This window comes from Anabrus simplex, chromosome 7 (assembly GCF_040414725.1).
Source record: "Anabrus simplex isolate iqAnaSimp1 chromosome 7, ASM4041472v1, whole genome shotgun sequence".
In the NCBI taxonomy this organism is placed as follows: Eukaryota; Metazoa; Arthropoda; class Insecta; order Orthoptera; family Tettigoniidae; genus Anabrus; species Anabrus simplex.
In genome coordinates, this window is record NC_090271.1 from 112,181,405 (window position 1) to 112,203,753 (window position 22,349).

The 22,349-nt window shown below is 42.0% G+C and overlaps 1 protein-coding gene across 1 annotated transcript in view; it reads left to right on the plus strand.

Moving 5' to 3' along the window:
• The window catches only part of LOC136877309 (uncharacterized), a 193,873-nt gene that overhangs the window by 167,140 nt on the left and 4,384 nt on the right, over positions 1 to 22,349 (plus strand). Inside the window, exons 16-18 of the mRNA XM_068228720.1 lie at positions 6,988 to 7,141; positions 16,350 to 16,528; positions 22,068 to 22,218. Of these exons, the coding sequence (XP_068084821.1) occupies positions 6,988 to 7,141; positions 16,350 to 16,528; positions 22,068 to 22,218 (484 nt within the window). The remainder of the gene's footprint in view (positions 1 to 6,987; positions 7,142 to 16,349; positions 16,529 to 22,067; positions 22,219 to 22,349) is intronic.

Below are 22,349 nucleotides of genomic sequence, written 5' to 3' on the forward strand. Positions count from 1 at the left end.
TTCAGCTATTTAAAGTTTGTTTAGGAATGCGTGGATTTTAGGTATTTTAACAGCCGGAAATGGTTCAAGTCATTAAGTGTTAACACATGGACAATTTGAACGGTAAACTCCTGAAACCCCAGACTAGAACTGGGTTCTTACGCCGAAATGTCACAGGCACTAGAGCGTATTCGATCCTAGTAATACTCACATATGGCCACCACGTGACCGTAGATTTACCAGCATGTGAAACAACTACTGGAGAAAACTGGCGCATCGACGTCTCAGAAAGCCGTTAAAATATTTCGTGGGGCTTAAAATGAATAAAATTAAAATAGCATTATTACTGGGTTATTACGCTAACCATAACTACAGAACACTGACAGTTATGGCTTCTAAACAAATCACAAACTCGACAAGACATCCTTAATAACAGAATGTGCTTTTAAACATAGTACCTGGTTGAGCGAGCATCCGTCGAAATCATTGTGAGCTTTTATTTATGCTTGAACAATGATAAAGTATCAGGAAAACGAAATGGAGTAATTCATATTCATCACTTTTTTATTTGTTTCCATTAAAAAATCGTCATCTGTTTCTCGGTACTTACATTTTTTGAAATCATTACAGCCGTTTTCGAGAAATCTAGTGCATATATGTAAGATAGATGTCACTAATATTTGTTACAAAATTGCCATCTGCTACTCGGAGTTAAACTACTTGAAAAGCTGCTGTATAGCTGGCTTTCTAATAAAGATGTCGCTGTCACAATGTAAAAACTACCTCCCTGGTAAAAACGCACGTAAACGCCTGAAAACGAATTTTCCCGAAAATGAGGCCCCGATAAATCGATTTCTAGACCCCAAATCCTACTAGTCTGTGATTTTTCTTCGAAGTTGTTAGAGCCGTTTTTGAGAAAGCTAGCATATATACCAGAATTGCTCGTTTAAGTATAGCATGTCGCCATCTGTTTCTCGATAGTTAAACTTCTTGAAACGCTACTGTCTAGCTGACTTTCTAATAAAAAGATGGATGTCATAATAGCGCATGTAGAAACCTGAAATTTATTTTTTTCCTTAAAAAGAACCCTGACTGATCGATTTCTAGAACCAGAAAACCCCTAGTCTGTGAATTAGAGCCGTTTTGAGAAAGTTAGTACCTATACACAAGACTATAGGATTCCAACAAAGCTTAATAAAAAATTGTGACTTAAGACTTCATATTCAATATGTGTTAAACACTTTGACCACCAGAATATTTTTCGTGAATTTTGCGTTTTGTTGAATTTTTCGCTTTAGGTTCACTTTCTTTCTTTTTTCTTTACAGTGTATCAAATACCACAATCACGTCACTGAAAGTGATGCAAGCTGATTTCACTAGAATGTGCAAACAGAGATTCAAGTTGGTCATGTATATTAGTTGTGGTGCAGACACATTTATCTTTTGGGAGGATGGAAATTTTTCTGTTTCTTATGTGGAATATACTCGCCTTTATCTTCACTTCTCATTGGGGATGAAACAAGATATTCTGACTGCATCATCCAGTAAGCGAGTCATCACCGAGTCATCATCCTCCAGCAGGTTCAGAATGTATTTTTCATGTAAATAGATTGTATGCACATAACGCACTATCCATGCTTGGGAATGTTATAAGTTCTTCTTCTCCTTCTTCTTTCGTAATCCGTTTAACCTCCAGGGTTCGTTTTCCCTCGGATTCAGCGATGGATCCCACCTCTATCGCCTGAAGAGCAGTATCCTGGAGCGTGAGACTTTGGGTCGGGCAGATACAAGTGGGAAGGAGGACTAGTACTTCGCCCAGGCGGCCTAACCTGCTATGATGAACGGGGGCCTTGTAGGGGGGGGCGAGAAGATTGGAAGGGACAGACAAGGAAGCGACCGTGGCCTTAAGTTGGGTACCATCCCGGCATTTGACTGGAGGAGAAGTAGAAAACCATGGAAGACCACTTCCAGGATGGCTGAGGTGGAAATCGAACTCCCTCTACTTTGACCTCCTGAGGCTGAGTGGACTCCGTTCTAGCCCTCGTACCACTTTTCAAATTTCGTTGCAGAGCCGGGAATCGAACCTCGGGCTCCGTGGGTGGCAGCTAATCACATTAACCACTACACCATAGAAAACTGCCGTCCACACTCGTGTATCGCCCTAAAACCCAGAGAGGAAAACATTTTCCACTGACCAGCGGAAACTCGTACTCATCTTTTTGAATGAAATATGAGCGCTTATGACGAACATGGTCAGAATCAGAATGCAGCTAGCAGACATTGTTTTTTTATAATTGGGCCGATTACCTAGATGTTAGACCCCCTTAAATAACAACAACAACCATCATTATTGTCATCATCACATGTTTATAACTCACTAACAGTAGTACGATTTTATTACATTCATACATCCGTTATTACCGCAGCTATGACTTATTCAAAACGTGATTGCATTTGGGCGAGAAGACGTTAGTACAGGATTTATTTATCACAGTAGGTAGAGAACAGTGGGTTGAGCAGGGGCGCGTCAGTGGACCAAGTAGAGCCATCACATAAATCTATAATAATGTTACTGTATAGGCTTTTGGGCTTAAGCCGTGTCAAGAAAATAAGATGAAATTCTTTACGTTTCACAGAGAACTGTGCTCTGCGTCATCAGAAGAAAATCTCGACCGTCCACAAGAAAGTCTTCTTAAAAAATTACTTTTTGAAATTTAGATTTATTAAAAACCACCATTCCAATACTTTACAATCTTTAAGTTTAAGATACAAATGTTACACAGATGTTAAAATGGGACATGTTTCGCTTAAGCTTTGTAAGCATCTTCAGCCACACTTAATCTAAAGCTAAGTCAGGGCCCTGAACTGGGTTCCTTATTAAAGTATAATACATGCTTTAATACAAGATAAAACAGTCATAAAAATCTAGTCTGTGGAGAAAGCAATGCTTAAATGTAATTATAAACTTGTAGAATTGGAAATGGTACGTTCATTCGTCACCAGGTGGCTCCCCGGGCGCGGCACAACACTAGCGTCCGAAGCGGAAGCTGACCAAACCATCAGAATCAGTCTAAGAGGGTCACATAACATGTGTACGTAACATATGACATTGACACAAGTCTGGAATGAAACATCTGGCGATGAGGAAGGTACGAATTTGGAAAACACCGAGACGAAATAACAATAGTGAAGGGACAGGGCCGTGAAATCATCAATGGCAACATACAATAATGTTATTGGTTTTACGTCCCTCTAACTACTTTTACGGTCTTTGGAGATGCCGATGTGCCAGAATTTAGTTCCACAGGAGTTCTTTGACGTGCCAGAAAATCTACCGACACGGGACTGACGTATTTGAGCACTTTCGAATACCACCGGACTGAGCCAGAAACGAACCTGCGAACTTGGGCTCAGGAAGTCAGCGCCTCAACCGTCTTGAACCACTGAGTCCAGCTCACAAGAGTCTCGGTACCGACCGAACAAGATGCATTTTAGAGAAGAATACAGATAAAACCTCAATGCCCGTCTTGTGGTCAAGTCTATACGGTCTGACATAGTGGTTAGCCGGTTCGAGTCCCGTTGGTCGTAAATATTTCACCATCAGAATATTAGCTGACAGGCTAGGAGAGGTGGTGGTACACAAGAACATCGTTTATCCGGATTAAGTGGGACCGGAACTGATCCGGATTATCGAAAATCCGAAAAACTAAAAAAACAAATACAGTACATTTTATGTAATCTATTAATATAAGGAGTACAGTAATACCTTTTTTTTAATTGTACAAAATAATACAAGAACACTTTCTTTACATTTACGACTCCGTTTTCTGCACTAAAATAATATGCGAGTTTTTTTCTGTTTTACATTTGTATAGCGTTTGCGCGCAGAGCACGATCACGAAGACGTTTTACTAACAACAGTTCTGCCGGTGTGGTTTCAGTCAAGGATTCTAAATAGGCCATCAATTTGTCCAGCTGCATTGTTGCCTCTGCATGAGTCTTTGTTTCTTCCGATGGAGCACCGGTTTCATTTTCGAATACACCATCAATGAATTAGTAGTGCGTTACATTCAGAAGAGCGTGGGTTCAAACCTCACCTCGAGCGTCCTGGGAATGGTTTTCCACGGTTTCCCATTCTCAATTCCAGGCGAATGCTGGGACGGTACCTTTGATAGACCGTGACCGAATTACTTCCAATTCCTGTCCTGAACTATCCTTGGTGGAAAAGACATTCAAGAAGAGTCGACTCCGTAAAATAAATAACTTACTGTACAAGTGAAAATAAATTTTTATTATTTTCGATCCGGATAAACCAGAGATCCGGATTAATGAGGGGCGGATAAACCAGGTTCTTGTGAATACAAATTGTAATCACCAGATTGTGTAAACAATAGTAGTACTGACCAAGGGACTGCTTCTAAAGCACAATCCTGATTCGATGATACTTGTAGTCTTTTTGGGGTCCAAAATCCAGGTCAACGGCCGCTCATTAAAGTACTTATCGCTAGGAAAGTAGAACCATGGTATTTGTCATGTTGCGGTATTGATCAAAAGTAGCGCAGACTCACGGTATTCCACATATTGTGGTACTCACAGGTAATGTAATACGCACATATAATGCAGACCTATGGTGTTTCTCACACTGTGGCGCCATTTACAGGCAACGCAAATCTATGGTGTTCCTCACACAGGTGTACTAATCACAGGGACTCGTACTATCCCGTGGTGTTCTTCACATAGTGTGTACTAATCATAGGCAAGGCAGGCGCATGGTGTCGTGGTGTCGATCATAGAGTTGTACAAATCACAGGTACTGTAAAACTCGACCTGATTCACACACTGTCGCTACTGATCACAAACCTATTGTGTACCTAACATAGTGGTACTACGCACAAGTAAAGATGACCCATGGTGTTTCCCGCGTGGTGGTACTAATTACAAGCAGTCTCATGGTTCTAATTCGATCATCCCTTGGTCGCCCCTTTTAGTCGCCTCTTACGACAGGCAGGGGATACCGTGGATGTATTCTTCGGCTGCGTCCCTCACGCACAGGAGAATGTGTGTTTGGTCCGCGAGAGCTATTTTATTTCGCTCAAGTCCGCCGGCAAGTCTGTCAGGACCCCCCTATCCGCCACCTGGGACGCGCTACGTGGGAGTATCACCTCTTCCCCTGCTAGGCCAGCGTAGTAGGTTCGTGAAATAATAATAATAATAATAATAATAATAATAATAATAATAATAATAATAATAATAATAATAATAATAATAATAATAATAATAATATGCTGAGGAATGTTTGTAACGGGATTTGAACCGTTACACTGTATTTGAGTGCTACAAATGCGAAAACAATAAGGTGAAGTCACGATAAAATTAATGTACCTGCTAATGATATTTGTTCTTAGCTACGTCGAACCATCTTGGCGTCCTGGGAATCGGAGTGACTAACTACCCGAACTCCGAACAAGTTAAAAGCAAGTAAGACAACTACCGTGTGGCGGTCCTCTTTCCGGCCTTCACTTGAGAGAGGTCGTAGTTTTGTGTAGGCCGAGGATAGTCACGGACGATCTACGCACTCTTACTTCCTAAAGAGGGAATACCCCCCAGTGTGTTATTGTGGTGCCGAATACACAGTGGCCCACATACTCACAGAGTGCGCCGATCTGTCTGGCCTAAGACGGAACCTCGGCCTGCAGGAGACACTCGAACTCATACGAGCCGATGACGCGACGACTGCTGATCTCGTCATTCGTTTTATGCGTGAGAGTGGATTAATCAACGGTATGTAAATTTCAAGGGTTCTGTTACTCACGGAATTTACGTTCCCTTTTTATCCGTTAGTGACCTTTTCGGCTTGATGCATAATTTTTGTTTTATTTTGTGATTTCATTTCGAAATTCCTTCCTTAAATAAATAATTTTGTTTTATTTCAAATTTATTTTCCACTTTATTTGTACAGAGGGGATATATGATATGGCGTATGGCTTTTAGTGTCGGGAGTATCCGGGGACACGTTCTGCTCGCCAGGTGCAGGTCTTTTGATTTGACCTGCGCGTCGTGATGAGGATGAAATTATGATGAAAACGACATATACACCCAGCCCCGTGCCAGGGAAATTAACCAATGATGGTTAAAATTCCCGACCCTGCCGGCCCGGGACCCCTGTCACCAAAGGCCAGCACGCTAACGATTTAGCCATGGAGCCGGACTGTACAAAGAAGATTATTACCTAGCTGTACTTCCTCTTTAAAAAAAATCGCCACCACTACCACCACTGTGTGCTCATCGTTAGAGGGAAAGGAACCACTGTATCACCAAGGACTGACCGACTAACAGAGCTGTCGTAGAATTATCGCGCTACTACACCTGGAGACAGAGCACTAGACATACATAAGCAGTGTCCTAGCATTGCCAAGTGCAAGCTTTTTTTTTTCTTTTGCTAGTGGTTTTACGTCGCACCGACACAGATAGATCTTATGGCGACGATGGGCTAGAAAAGGTCTAGAAGTTGGAAGGAAGCGGCCGTAACCTTAATTAAGGTACAGCCCCAGCATGTGTCTGGTGTGAAAATGGGAAACCACAGAAAACCATCTTCAGGGCTGCCGAAAATAGGATTCGAACCCACTATCTCACGGATGCGAGCTCAGAGCTGCACGCTCTTAACCGCACGGCCAACTCGCCCGGTGTATTTTTTTAAACACGTACTTCGCAGTTCGCACGATCACTGCTTATAACTTCATCTGTCCACACACTACGCCACAAAAGACCCGAGTAATGAGGATATGTACCGAACATTCATTTCCCAAGCTAATACCGCTCTCTCTCCATTAGATATTGCTGTCTGCTTTCGCCTTGCATTGGAGAAATGATGTACGGAGGAGCTTGCATTCTCACCAGGTAGCACGCTGATGAAGGCTATATGACGATACGTTGCTCGGTCTTGTATGAAAACTAACTTGTTAATGACAGTGCAATTGTATGTTAATTATATATCCTTGCTTGTTACAGGATAGCGGTAGAGAAATCCCGATTCCTGTCTGGCCAACAATTGACAAAACTTTCCTACCACGCCCACCGCAACAGATACTACGAAGTGGAACCTACAACAAGGTCCCCTTGATGATGGGAGTCACCAGTGGGGAAGGACTTTTAGTCCTCAATAGTAAGTGCATCTTGACTTGGATAGCTGTTATATAGATAGGGATATTGTCTTGCATTGAAAATGAACACAACAAATATAATTTGAAGGGATCTTGGAGATACGGCAGAAAGAAAAATGATATCACTTTTGGGAATTCGAGTGATAATACCACTTTCAAGCGAAATTAACTTTTTGGATAAGAGCGAAATTTATAGACGACGAGCTTGAATATCTCTTAGGTTTAATATTCTTGGAAATCTCTTAATAGTATGACCGCATAGTGGGAACGGGATTAATATGAGTCCATTTTATAGATTTTGGAGAGTAGAATATAGTTTAATGTAGCTTAGGGTTGGAGGTTTTGATAAATGACCGTGAAGAAATTATCAGCTACAGGAAGTGTAATAAATGTCTTCCCTTCTTGCCTTGGGTCCTGGTCTTTCTTAATTCCTTCTTACGAAACAAGACTGACATACATAACCTAGTAGCATACGAGCCGTATTAAAGTTTACCAAATTTTGAAACTACAGGTTTCTGTTCCCCTCTCCTGTCCCGTCAAGTGACGCGACACCCGTTTGAAAAGTAGAGCCAAATACACTATACGTAACTCAACAAAAATGCCACCTGGTCTCTTACCAAGTATAGTAGTATACCAAGTGTAGTAGTATTCCTAGGGATAGTTGCGTTCACTTAACTCTACTAATATTCTTGGAAAATATTAGAACATCTGTTTGCCGGGCTGAGTGGCTCAGACGGTTAAGGCGCTGGCCTTCTAACCCCAACTTGGCAGGTTCGATCCTGGCTCAGTCCGGTGGTATTTGAAGGTGCTCAAATACGACAGCCTCGTGTCGGTAGATTTACTGGCACGTAAAAGAACTCCTGCGGGACTAAATTCCGACACCTCGGCGTCTCCGAAGACCTCAAAAAGTAGTTAGTGGGACGTAAAACAAATATTATTATTATTATTATTATTAGAACATCTGTTACCAGCTGTACTCCCGTCAATTGGCATCGTTCTCTCTTGGTCTGAGCTTAACCGTTTAACGACTACACTTCTTCGGGTAACAGATTTAGGGCCGGCTCCATCAAACTCCGTTAAGGATTTAACGTCTCGTTAAACTGTTTTTATGTCCGACTCGTTGGCTGGACGGTCAGCGTACTGGCCTTCGGTTCAGAGGGTCCTGGGTTCGATTCCCGGCCGGGACGTGGATTTTAACCTTAATTGGTTAATTCCAATGGCACGGAGGCTGAATGTATGTGTTGTCTTCATCATCATTTCATCCTCATCACGACGCGCAGGTCGCCTACGGATGTCAAATAGAAAGACCTGCACCTGGCGAGCCGAACCCATCCTGGGATATCCCGGCACTAAAAGCCATACGACATTTCATTTCAACTGTTTTTATGGGATTGTTAACAGAATAGCTGTTTCATCAACTGTCATTAAAACCCCGTTAAACTCTCCGTTAATTCAACGTAGCACTCTCGTTCAGTTAAGTTGCTTAACGTCGTGTTAAAATCAAAATAGCTGGAAGAGATCTTGTGTTTGAGGCTCAGATGCTCTATTTATATTACCTTCAAAATGCTGGGAGATAGGAAGTTTCACGGAGAAATAATGACATAAATGAACTCACAGAAATACAGTTTTGGAGCGATATAGGTTATCTAAACCTGTCGTGAGGAAAGTACTGATCCTCGAAGAGGTAGAAGAGAGGTTAAAGTACCCTACAGAACAAAATTCACCTCTATCTCCAACGCACCAATTGCTGATTGCACTGAGATATTATGCAACGGGATCATTCAGATCGTTACGAGATATACCAATGATGTACATTTTAGGAGAGAGATTGGAACATACAGTAATATTCCATTAACTTAATGCATATGCAAGAAACATTTGTATTGAAATATAAATTCAAAGGGAGATCATAATCACATGTAGCCTATACCATGTAGACTATAATATGATAGGCCTAATTTCTAAGGAAGAGTGCCAAATATGGAATATGCTCCTAATATGGAATACCCCAATATTCGCTAAGTTAAACGTGGCGGAGCTGCAAGGAGCAGGTAGAAAGATGCACAAGGAAGGGCTCTGTGGGGGTGAGTTGAGGGAAGTCACTTGAGCTGTGTTCTCTGTCTGTGACAGTCGACCGAGTGATTTTCAGCCTCTAAGAAGTTTTGGGAAGGTAAGAATTGCAGTCCTTTACAAACCAGATCTTACCTAAATTTTAAAACTCTTGTTAGCTGTGCATAGAGGGTGAATTAACTATACAAACCACGTAGTGGTCAAATCTATTTGATGAACTGACATACGTAATTTGTAAGATGGAAATTAAATGTGGCTGTGTGCCTAATATGGAATACTGTGGTGTTCCAATTATGGAATAGTATTCCATATTTGGGACCATATTTTTGCACTATTTATAGGCAGTTTTTCTTTCCTTCAGAACCATGGCCAGTCGGAAGGACAATTCGGAGGGGAAAGTACGGAAGAAGTGGAAGGAAGTAGACATGCAGCAAGCTATCAATGCAGTAAGGACAGGGAAAATGGGGTACAAAACCAAGTTCACTGCCAGTTTTACGGACTACAGTGCCATGAAATTTCATTTAAAATACGGTACCCACGTGTATTGATCGGGAATTAATCCAGGGTTACCGTGGTGGGAAGCCAATGACGACATCACCCATTCGTCACACTTCATCGAAGAAAATATGGATCTTTGAAATGTGGTGCTGCAGGAAAGATTATGTGATCAAATGAGTCGATACCGTAGATAAAAATATACTGAGTCGAACTAGGTCCGACTCATTGGCCTCAAAGAAAGCTAGACCTAGAACCGCGGCAAGAATAGCTCAAGAACTCAGTCAACCTTCGTGCAGTGGTTTGAGCAGAGCTAAGCCTACGCGAAAGGGAAGTAAGAGAACAAGAGATGACAGTTCCTCTTCGGATGAAGAATCAATCAGTATAAGCGATGAATCATCTGATCTTGATATAGAGGAACATGGAAAAGTGGAGCCGAGTGATGAAGATGCTACATGCTTCTACTGTGACGGCAAATATTCCCGAGATAGAAGCGGTGAGAAATGGATTCAGTGTTTGGAGTGCATGTTATGGTGCCATATCGAGTGTTCAAGTGCAGAAGGTGACATATTCGTGTGTGAATATTGCAAATAATGATCTTGTATTTTAAATTCTGTTCATGAGTTTCTTATTTCAAACATGTAGTCCATAAACATTCATTAAAACAAGAGGCTTACAAGTAGAATTATAGTATTCCATATTAGGAACACTTTTTTAGAACAAGAAAAGTGCAGTTTCTATTATATTTTGTAATTTGCAAATATATGAAGTGCTAAATCAGAATGAAAATAAGTTGCTCTCAAGTAGACATATCGTATCAATGTGACATGCATTTAGAATTTTTAAAAGTCAAAAATGAGTTCGTCATTTTTAATAAAATAAAAAGGTATTCCATATATGGCACTCTTCCTCTACGATTGTGCTTCTGTAATTATTAATGATACGATTGACAATCTTTTTCTACAGTGAAGTAAAATTACTACCCCAGAGATTTTTCCCATCACCTTCTATTATAATTTTCGTCTCTGTGTAGTCTAATTTACTAATCTCCTCCTAACTAGGAATTCTTATTTCGCTCTAAAAGAGTACACGTGAAAGGTGACAAATGAATAATATTATGCCCGGCACCGTTCAGAAGAGCGAAATGATATTTGCTACACATTGCTGACTTGATCGTTCACGTTAACGTCGCGTTACTTAACGAGCTTGTTATAGTGATCTGTGAAACGCGATTTCTATAACGTCATGTTCAAATCTTAATATGGTGTTAACTAACGGTACGTTAGTGGATGTTTACCAATGGTTGATGAAACTAGCCCGTAGGCTTCCTAAGGATAAACAGCGGGTGATGATATCCACATTTACTGACCTAGATAGATGCAGTCGCTTAAGTGCGGCCAGTGTCCAGTATTCGGGAGATAGTGGGTTCTAACCCCATTGTCGGCAGCCCTGAAGATGGTTTTCCGTAGTTTCCCATTTTCACACCAGGCAAATGCTGGGGCCGTACCTTAATTAAGGCCACGGTTGCTTCCTTCCCACTCCTAGGCCCTTCCTGTCCCATCGTCGCCATAAGACCTATCTGTGTCGGTGCGACGTAAAGCAACTTGTAAAAAAAATCTATCTATATGCTGATGACTCAGATATATTACCATACTAATAAGATTGTATATGCGAAGCGGTCCAATGTATGATTACTTATTTACAACGACTCACTACATACGCCAGAAATAACTTCTCATCAACCCACAAAAAACTGAAAGCATTATAATTGGATACTAGAAATCACTCTGTGCTCTAAATAATTATAATCCATTTCCGGTTATCATTAGTGATACCGAAGTTCCTTAATCCAAGACAGTTTAAAACCTTTGGGTCACCATAAATGAAACTGTGACCTGGAATGAACATAGGTATATTAAGCTTTGAAATATTTCCCTGGACGATAATACTTAGTTTAAAACAGTTCTCTTACTATCAATAAAAGAGAATGGTGTCAAATTTCCCGATGGGACAATCAAATTATCATAAATATGTCTTATAATGTCCCTTGATCATGGCCATCCATAACGGTTGCTAATTTCAGATAACCATCAGTCATAAGACATAGCCTACACGGCTGCTAGGTAATACTGTCTCGCCATCCATCCATACCTTACATCACAGTCTGCACGGTTTCTAGTTTGCACTTCAGTCACACATTTTGTTACATGAAACTCTTCCGTTACCCAAATTTTCGGATGAGTCCCAGCTCTAAATCGTACAGTATGTATGTCATTATCCATGAAGACCTAAACATCCAGTAACGGCGAAGGGTGCGGTGAACAAGAATCTTTTTTTTTTTTTTTTTTTTTTTTTTACAAATTTTTACGAAGTCGTATTGCACTGCGTTTGGCACATAATAATGTCTTGTATAGGTTTAGGTCCGGATTGTGCTATTCTCGGTGATATTTTATGTGATGCAGGATGCACTATTAAGTACACAAGCTACAGTCATGCAAGAATGAAGAACGGTGGCCAGTACCAAGGCAAAGAGTAAAAAATATGTATGGTAAAGAGTACCCAGGAATAAAGAGTCGTATATGCCAGAATCAAGAATATATGCGAAGGAGTAAGGCCAATAGTGATGTCACAACTAAAATCGCGTACATGGTAGACATAATTGATTAATAAATAGAAATATATTTACATGCGCGCTGCATGCATTGCGCATAGATAATTATATACTGAGTGGCCAAAAGTCACGGGAAGGGGTGTCCTATTAGAAAAATCTGCAGTAAATGATCCCTGACCGTTGTGGCTAGCTGCAGCGTAGCCGAGCAGTCTGTCACAGACACCAGTGTCGTGAAGGTGGCAACCCGTTGCGAATTAACCGACTTTGAACGTGGGATGATCATCGACGCACAGCGTGTGGGTCATAGCATTGCGGAGATTATACGCGAATTCGGTTTCCGTGGTCAACAGTGTCGAGGGAGGATCTTCAATATCTCAGAGAGAATATTACCACCCGCGTAAACCCCCGCACGGGAAGACCACAGGTGTTTGACGAATGGACATCACGTCGCTTCCACAGAACCACACTGGGTGCTCGACGGGCTACCGTGTGTCAGATCACCGCCCAGTTGAATGTTGGGAGTCAGAAACCCATTTCTACCAGGACTGTAAGGAGGCAACTGAACCAGCCGACGACCAACTCGTGTCCCTTTGCTGACACCTCGGCACAGAGCTCAACGACGTGCATTGGCCCGCGAACATCGGCAATGGATCATGGAACATTGGCGGAGTGTGTTATGGTCCGATAAATTCCGGTTCCAGTTGCATCGAGCTGATGGACGCGTGAGAGTGTGGCGTATGCCCGGTGAATCTATGGATCCTGCGTATCAAGAAGGTTGTGTCCAGGTGGAAGGTGGCTCAGTTCTGGTGTGGGTGGCGTTCTCATGGTCGCAATTAGGCCCTATTGTCTGACTGCAGGAAGCACTTACGGATGCAAGTTATGCGGACATTCTTGCAGACCATCTGCATCCCTTTCTGGCTCTAGAGTACCCTGATGGATATGCCATGTTTCAACAGGACAATGCGCCATGTAACCGCTCCGTGGTGACACGCAGGTGGTTGGAGGAGCACTGCAGTGAAGTTACGACTATAGATTGGCCCTCCAGATCTCCCGATCTTAATCCAATCGAGCATTTATGGGATGCTGTCGATGATGGTGTACGCTCCATGATCCTCGCACCAGCTACACAAGACCAATATTGTGCGTACCAGTGCAAGATGCGTGCGTTGAGATCCCTGCAGAACGATTCCAACACCTTGTAGAGTCGATGCCTCCCCGTATTGCTGCCGTTCAGAGAGCTCGCGGAGGAGCAACTCGTTATTAACATCACATTCAGTGTCTTCCTATGATTTTTTTCCACTCAGTGTATAATACTTACAATAACAAGGATATCGTTGCCGTTTGTGTTCGAGAACGCTGTGGAAAGCCGTAGCATCCCTGCAGTACGTGTCAGTTCACATGATGTTGTTCTGCCGCCAGAGACGCTTCAACCGTGATTAATATCCTTACACAGCATTCGTACACACACTGGTAACTGGGTCCACAAAATTCCGAGCATGGCTCACCGTTCGGTGTATGTGGCCCAACTAGTTCGCATTATTGTATGCTCTCCATTGGTCAGTCCAAATGTCAGTTCCTGGGAGTATATACTGCTGGTAAAACGGTACTAGACACTGATGTTTCATTCGAGCGGTAAAATCTACCACACTACGTCTTAAAGCCATATCGAAAATTCCTAAAACCCACTTTTCTCTCACAATTTTACCAACATTGTACAGTTTCCTAGTCAACAGATTGAATGATCTTCCAATGAATAAGTATCTCTACAGCAGGCGAAATACTGAATAACAGCCCTCTTCGGAAATGGCAGGCAAATTAGTAGCTTGGGTCACCGAAATATGTATCGCCCACAGAAGTATAATTTCGAATTTCGAACGAAGAGAAATGTGACAGTTCACCAAAAAAGGGTACCTAAAAATAATATAACAATATTGCAAACACAGTAAGCACTGTCATTTCCTTTGTACTATTTTCCCAACACAGTTTCTTCGGCACCTGTTATAATAATTTCGTGTGGCTATTTCTAGCCGGCTGCTCAAGGAGGAATAAATCTCTGCAAGAGTAGAGCAAAGATTAACTTGTAACTCTCATATGCCCTTTTAGCCGAATATTAATAAAATATGTTTGGAATGTTATGGATCCTCGTTATACGGGAAGGAAAAAGTAAGATTTTAGATTACAACTCTTGTACCACTACTACTACTATCAATGTTTTCATTCCCAACCCGGAAGGCGTGGGGCGGTCCAACTAGTGTTACGCCCTCTCTCTGGCCAAAATATGCGGGCGAGTTGAAGAGATGTGATGGAGGAAGAAGGCGGGTAAAGGATATGAAGAAGGACTACTACTAAAATGGTTTTATTCCTCCCCTGAAGGTTTCTCAGGCCATGAGATTTGTTACGGTGAAGGAGATGTGCGGAGAAGGTGAGAGGGTTGGCAGCCGTGGCCTATACTAGGATGAGGACCTGTCGCAGCATTCGCCTTAGTGTAGGAGAATGGAAAAGCACGGAGAGCCAATCTCAGGACAGCCGACGGTGGGGACCAGCCTATCTCCGTCTCCCGAATGCAGAGGCGTGGAGCCACGGTAGACCCGTAGCCACCCCTCCTCTACTCGGTTGGTCGTTCGGAGCGCAGAGCTGTCGGACCAGTCGAGGCCCACTCTGCAACTGCCGACCCCTGAAGAAGGGCAACAATTTGTCATTGATATAATGGTAATAATATTCATTTCCTTAAGGAGACAGCTGATAACTAAACTGAATTTTGACTATTTACGTGTTTGTAACATTTTAGGCTGAATACTTTTGCAAATCAGGAACTTATTCTTACTGCTATTATCATTTTATGATGTTACCCATATCATCTGTACCCAGGAAAGTTAAAATTTCAATGCAGAAGGCACTCTCGAGAGAAGTGACACCTGTTGTTGACATAGCTTAGAAGATCAGATTGATATTTTCAAGGCCCGTGTTAATAGGAAAGGCTTTTTGCCATGTGAAAGAGGGAAACTGTTGTTTATCTGAAACCTGGGGTGGATCTATGACTTAAGACTCATGAAACTAATAGTTGACGATAACCACTCTTATTATCTGTTCTATCGCAAATAATAAAATGACCGGGCGAGTTGGCCGTGCGCGTAGAGGCGTGCGGCTGTGAGCTTGCATCCGGGAGATAGTAGGTTCGAATCCCACTATCGGCAGCCCTGAAGGTGGTTTTCCGTGGTTTCCCATTTTCACACCAGGAAAATACTGTGGCTGTACCTTAATTAAGGCCACGGCCGATTCCTTCCAACTCCTAGGCCTTTCCTATCCCATCGTCGCCATAAGACCTGTCTGTGTCGGTGCGACGTAAAGCCCCTAGAAAAATAATAATAATAATAAAATGGCTCTCTAGTTATTCTCGTTAACCCACCTTGAAGTAAGCATATAAAACCGCCCATAATAATAATAATAATAATAATAATAATAATAATGATGGTTTACATCCCACTAACTACTTTTGCGATTTTTACAGACACCAAGCTGCCGGATAAGAGGCTGTATTTAAGCCCTTCGATATAACACCGGGCAAAGCCGGGAAGGAACCCGCCAGAATAGGTTGTACCGTTTGAGTCACTCAGACCGTCTACAGAAAAATAAGGGTGATGGAATATTTCAATTGTACGTTGTTTCCAGGGGCATTGTAGCTGAGTTACAGTGTCACTGGTCTCTCACCAAGGTGAATACAGACAAATCCAAGAAGGATGTACGAAATAAATCACGTCCCTGTGATTCGGATTCCACATAAAACTGGAGGTCCCGTGGCTACGATCACGATACCAACAGTCACGCAAAAACTACAAGCTTACCGTTTCGTAGTTTGCACTTGAAAAAGCACAGAAATGAGCAAAAGGTACAAAAATTAAATCTGTTGTGGTTACAGACAAACACACATACCGACGGAGAGAAAGGGCGAAATACCTACATGTCCTAAAATGTATTTTCCAAATTAGGTTAAAAATGTCGAATGCAGGTGATTATGGTGGTTTTCTTTCTTTCAGTATACATGGCTCACCATAGAAAGTTGGACGTATTCAACTCTGATTTCGAACGCTTAGTCCCAAAAGATTTGAACCTCCCAAAGGGCACCGAAGAATCAAAACGTGTAGCGGAAATGATGAAGAAGTTCTATTTCAAAGGCCAACGCCTGACTCTGGAGAATATAAACCAGTACAAGGATGTAAGTATTACATTATTATCCATTCATTCTTTCTTTTATAAATGTGTATTTACTAGTGACGTCCGCCTCTGTGGTGTACTGGTTAGTGTGATTAGCTGTCACCCCCGTAGGCCCGGGTTCAATTCCCGGCTCTGCCACGAAATTTGAAAAGTGGTACAAGGACTGGAACGGGGTCAACTCAGCCTTGGGAGGTCAACTGAGTAGATGAGGGCTCGATTCCCACCTCTGCCATCCTGGAAGTGGTTTCCCGTAGTTTTCCACTTCTCCTCCAGGCAAATGCCGGGATGGTGCCTAACTTCAGGCCACGGCTGCTTCCTTCCCTCTTCCTTGTCTATCTCTTCCAATCTTCCCATGCCCCCCGCAGGGCCCCTGTTCAGCATAGCAGGTGAGGCCACCTGGCGATGTACTGGTCATCCTCCCAATTGTATCCCCCGACCCGGAGTCTGAAGCTCCACGACACTGCCCTTGTGGTGGTAGAGGCGAGATCCCTCGCTGAGTCCGAGGGAAAACTCGACCCTGGAGGGTAAACAGATTAAAAAATAAAGATTTACTAGTGACAAGCCCCAGCTTTACGCTGGAACAATTTTGAATTTGTCGTGATAGGCCTTTTAATATTTCCTTTTAAACGTTGGAGACGGCCATATTTAAATGTGCTACCCTCCAGAAATAGCAGGAATTTTAATTGCTTTGAATTTTTTTTAATACTAGGGGGAGCAATGATAGTAATAAGTTTTGAAATATTTAGAAAGATCACACTTTTTCTACACAAAAATGAGGTTTAATTATCATAATAGTGCAGCAATGTTTAAATATAAATTGATGAAGGTGATAAGTTTTACAAACGAAAAAAAAAAAAAATCTGACGCAGCTATGGTTGCCAGTTGGGTTAATATATCGAAATTTGTCTAATATTGTGGACACATCTACTGAAAGACACTAATACAGATTCTAACCTACTTGGTCAAGTGGTACCGGTGTCTTTATTTACAACCAGTAATTTTTTTTCCCACTGTTTATTGTTTGACGACGGGTTTGCATCGAGTTGTTGCAGGTTGTCATCCGTACACGGGGAACGCCCACATTTTTAGGAAGCGGTATAAAACTATGTTACACTTCACACCAATTTTAAATTAGCTGATTATCTACATTTACTTGCCTGAAGCGCCAGAATTATCATGTTTACTTAGTGTGTAATTGTTATCCTCAGAACCAGTCTCTTCCATCCATTATGGATTCGTTGTACAAATTTCGTACACTTAAATTAGACATGCTAAATATTCACAAGAATTACACAAACTCTTCCTGTAGGCATGCACCGTACGTACTTTCCCGCTCATTTCACAGCTGAGAGTCAACGATGACGAACCCTCGGTTATGTAGGGACGTGGCTGTGTTATCAATGTCTTGAAAGAACAGCTCTCGACTTATGCTCATAAAAAGTACATTTTAAGCTTATAGAAGCATTCAACAGTATCCTAGTGAAATCACAGCTCGCTGAAACAGTGGATAATATTCCTAACTACAGTGAAAACGTGTCCGTAGATTCTCTGAGCTCCTGCAGCAGCGATGAAATAGCGCGCCCGTGGTTTCTACGGGCGGCGTCACCCAGCGACCTTATTTGTATTTCCTCCTGATGTAGCTCATACATGAATAGCCGCTCTGAGTGGCTTAGACGGCTGAGGTGCTGGCCTTCTGAGCCCAAATTGGCAAGTTCGATCCCAGCTCAGTCCGGTGGTATCGGAAGATGCTCAAATACATCTGCCTCGTGTCGGTAGATTTACTGGCGCGTAAAACAACTCCTGCGGGACTAAATTCCGGTACCTCGGCGTATCCGAAAACCGTAAAAGTAGTTAGTGGTATGTTAAAACAATAACATTATACATACAAACATAGCTTTCATTCCCCATCCTTTAGGGTGACACCCTTTCTCCGGGTAGGATGTAGCTCATAGCAAAGTTTTTAGAAGGCTATTCCGGCCGCCTGCCTGTTACTCGTAGTTCGCGTCTTTCTCACCATGCCATACTTAAACCATTCCTGGGCTTTCCCTTGTGATAGTACATATATCACACCCTCGCAATGTATTCAGAAGTAAGAGATATTATTATTGTCAGTATTCGATTTATTATTATCATTATTATCATTATTGTCAGTATTTCAGTCGTATATTTTGTTATTAATATTTTAAACTGGAAGGTCTCCATGTGTGATACGAGTAATTTGTTTTGTACAAACGGATGGGCTTATAGGACTATTCATAACTCGGGAATTTTGTATGAGTCATGCGGACATCCCAGAGTCCGATGAGGTGGCCTTGTTGATGTTGTCATAAGATTCGTAAGAGGTTCAGGGCGTGGTCTTGACAAGAGGATCTAGTCGTGATTGTCTGATCAGGATCAATCTTTACGTATCATATGAGATGAAGGGGGAAGCTGAGGTCTATATATGCATGTGATCAAACGGCGAGAAGTATCCTGGACTAGACTTCAAACTTGGGTGGAATGTGGTCTTATTATATTTGTGGAACGTGACTGACGTACAACTGTGGAGTGCTTAGACACTGGGCATTGTATCACTTGCGGCGGCTTGGTATTATATGTTGGTGAAAGCTGTGGGGTGTTATATCTCAGAATTTCCAGAATTTATGTTTTGGAACGACAAGCGTGTGTTACTCACGTGAATGTATCTCTAAACTGAGTGTTAGAGTCAGTGAACACAGTATTATAAAGGTACAGTATCTGTGTGATACAATAAGTGCCAATTATGCGAATATGCAAGTCATGTTGCTAAAGAGACAGTGAAGGGTACTTATCTACATATATGTGTGCATTGTTCAACGGACTAACTGCAAATGGTAGCTTGGTCCTAGTTTTTGGTTTCCCACTGTTTGTGTTGTTGTTGTTGGAGTCTTCCAGCGGTAGTTTGTGAGTGTATTTTATGTATATTTGCGTGTGTTGATGAGGTGCTCATGCACGGATATTATTTAGAATATAGTTAGTTATTTTGGAATCAGTGGAGTTATTGATGAGCCTAGGTGCAGTTCCCACCTATTTAATCGTTTTCAGAAGGTTAGGTAAGACCTGAAGCAGATGTACCAGTACGCAGCTTTATGTACACGCCTTGGGAGAGAAAGAATGATCATGCTCCATCAAAATTCGAGGGATCCATTCTGGTGAACTCTGGCGATCAGGGACATTTCGATTAATAATCTTTATTAATTTATTTTAGTAATTTATGCAGTTATTTATTCATATATTTTGAATTAGATTACAATTTACACCCAAGCGTGAGGCGATTATTTTATTCCATTCATACTTGATTATTTTAATTATAGTCCTGTTGGAAAGGTTATTGATTACGGTATGAATTATTATTGATTTCTATTTAAGGATATTACACACTAAAACGATGATAACTCGTAAACTATAAACGCAAAGTACATCATGTAAAGGATATATTTATGTCAATACGATTATTTTCTTCTTTTTCTTCTTCTTCTTCTTCTTCGGTTCTTATCCCATGGGTTGATTTGCACTAGCTTTCCATTTGTTTTTCTTTCGGCCTTTTTTTTCAGTTCCGTGCAGTTTGTTAATCTAATGTATGACATGATTTGGCTCATGTATTCAAGATGTGGCCTTCCTCTCCGATTTCACCCTTTTAGGCAGCCCTCTGCTATTGTTAGTATTGTCTCAACAAGATTATTGAGGCGAATACACTATTTATTTTGATAAATATTATATGATTTATCTCAAAAAGTGGTTTCTAATTTAAAGATTGTCCGGCTCCATGGCTAAATGGTTCGCGTTCTGGCCTTTGGTTCAAGGGGTCCCTAGTTTGATTCCCAGCCAGGTCGGGGATTTTAACTTTCATTGGTTAATTGCGATGGCTCGGGGGCTGGGTGTGTGGACCGCCTTCATCATAGACGCGCAGGTCGCCTATATGGCGTCAACTTGGAAGACCGGCACCAGGCCTCTTTGAAGGCCACACGGTATTTATTTAAATTACTCTTTTTTACTGCTAACTATAGTATAAAAGGTTAGCCCCGAGTTCTAGGGTTAGCGAGCCTGCCACTTACCTGGAGACGCCGAATTCGATTCCTGGTCAAGTCAGGGATTTTTATCTGGATCTGATGGCTTATTTGAGGTCCACTCAGCCTTCGTGAGAAAAGAAAATGAGGGACTATCTAACAGTGAGGTAGCACCGGTCTAGAAAACCAAGAATAACGGGCTAAAGGATTCGCCGTGCTTCGGACTGAACAGCGGTCACTTGGTAGGCCACAGCCTATCAGGACTTTAAGTTCCTTAAACACTTCAGTTATTTGAAATATGTGTAGGTGGGAGGAGCCTCCGTGGCTCAGGCGGCAGCGCGCTGGCCTCGCATCGCAGCGTTCCGTGGTTCAAGTCCCGGTCACTCCAAGTGAGATTTGTGCTGGACAAAGCGGAGGTGGGACAGGTTTTTATCTGGGTACTCCAGTTTTCGCTGCCATCTTTCATTCCAGCAACACTCTCCAATATAATTTCATTTCAGTCATTAATCATTGCACCAGAGGAGTGCGTCAGTCCGGCCTCACGGGGGCGATTTCATACGTTTTCCCATACTAGCTCTCAGCGAAACCCACCTAATTCGCCGCGGATAATTTCATTTCTGCTACCTATCATGCCCTCTACATTCTTATCTGACACCTTCTGCCTTGGAGGAATCAAGCTCTTGTCCTTCAGCAACGGTCAATTGATGTGTCAAGAATATAATAAAGCCGTTGCTTTCGCTCTTACAACTTCTTCTTATTATTATTCTTTTTATTCTTCTTCTCTTTCTTCCGCGGTTTTCTACACCCTATTGCAGTCATGGATGCGATGCGATCTCTGACGCACATGTTTTACGTCGGATTCCCTTCCCGATGCCTATTCTACTATCTGCGGCTGACGAGAAGTCGCGGCAGCTAGTAGGTACGACACGAGTTACAGTCTTAGCTACAAACATCAGTCGTGACAGACAATGCCAGCTCTCTGAATCAACGCATATTCCTTATTAAACTGTTCATTATGTAGTTATAATTAATCATAGATAATGCGTAACTAAAGTACAATTGCACTACCACGTTGAAACTTCACGACACCATCTTAATTCGCTAGAGTTCTGCGCACGTAACCGATGTTTATTGTCAGGCCTTGAAACTCGAGCTTGGCGCAGGCGCAACAGCCATACTTATCCCTCGCACCACTTTCTCCGCATCCACGCGACTTCTCGTCTCGTGCAGGGATGTGTTCATTATAGTATGTGTATGGTAGCTGGTAGTGCGGTGTAAGACTAACACGAACACCCAGTCCTCTAACCAGAGGAATTAACCTTATGTGGCTAAAATTCACAGCCAGGCTCTGAACAGAAAGCCACTACATTGATTTTTCAACCAAATAACCAGACCTCTTAAAATATCAGTCAGCGCACTATGTAAAATTTCTCTTCTCAAATGACTGAAAATCCTCCCCTATTACCAAATTTTCAATCTCTACCCAGGATTAATGATCATTTGTGATGTTTACAGCTGTCTACCGACCGATACTTCCTTTTAGGGACTCATCAAGCTGTCCAGATGCACAATAGAACAAGTAACCAACCAATATTCCTCTACGAAATGGCTTTTGAAGGAATGCTTAACATCTTCAAACCCATTTTTGGAAATATTATGTTGAAAGGTGAGTAAATTATATCTTCTCATAATAATAATAATAATAATAATAATAATAATAATAATGGCCTAAGCTAACTTGTGCAGATATTTCAATTTGACGCCACTTAAGCTGCCCGCTTTCCCACGTCCTCGGCT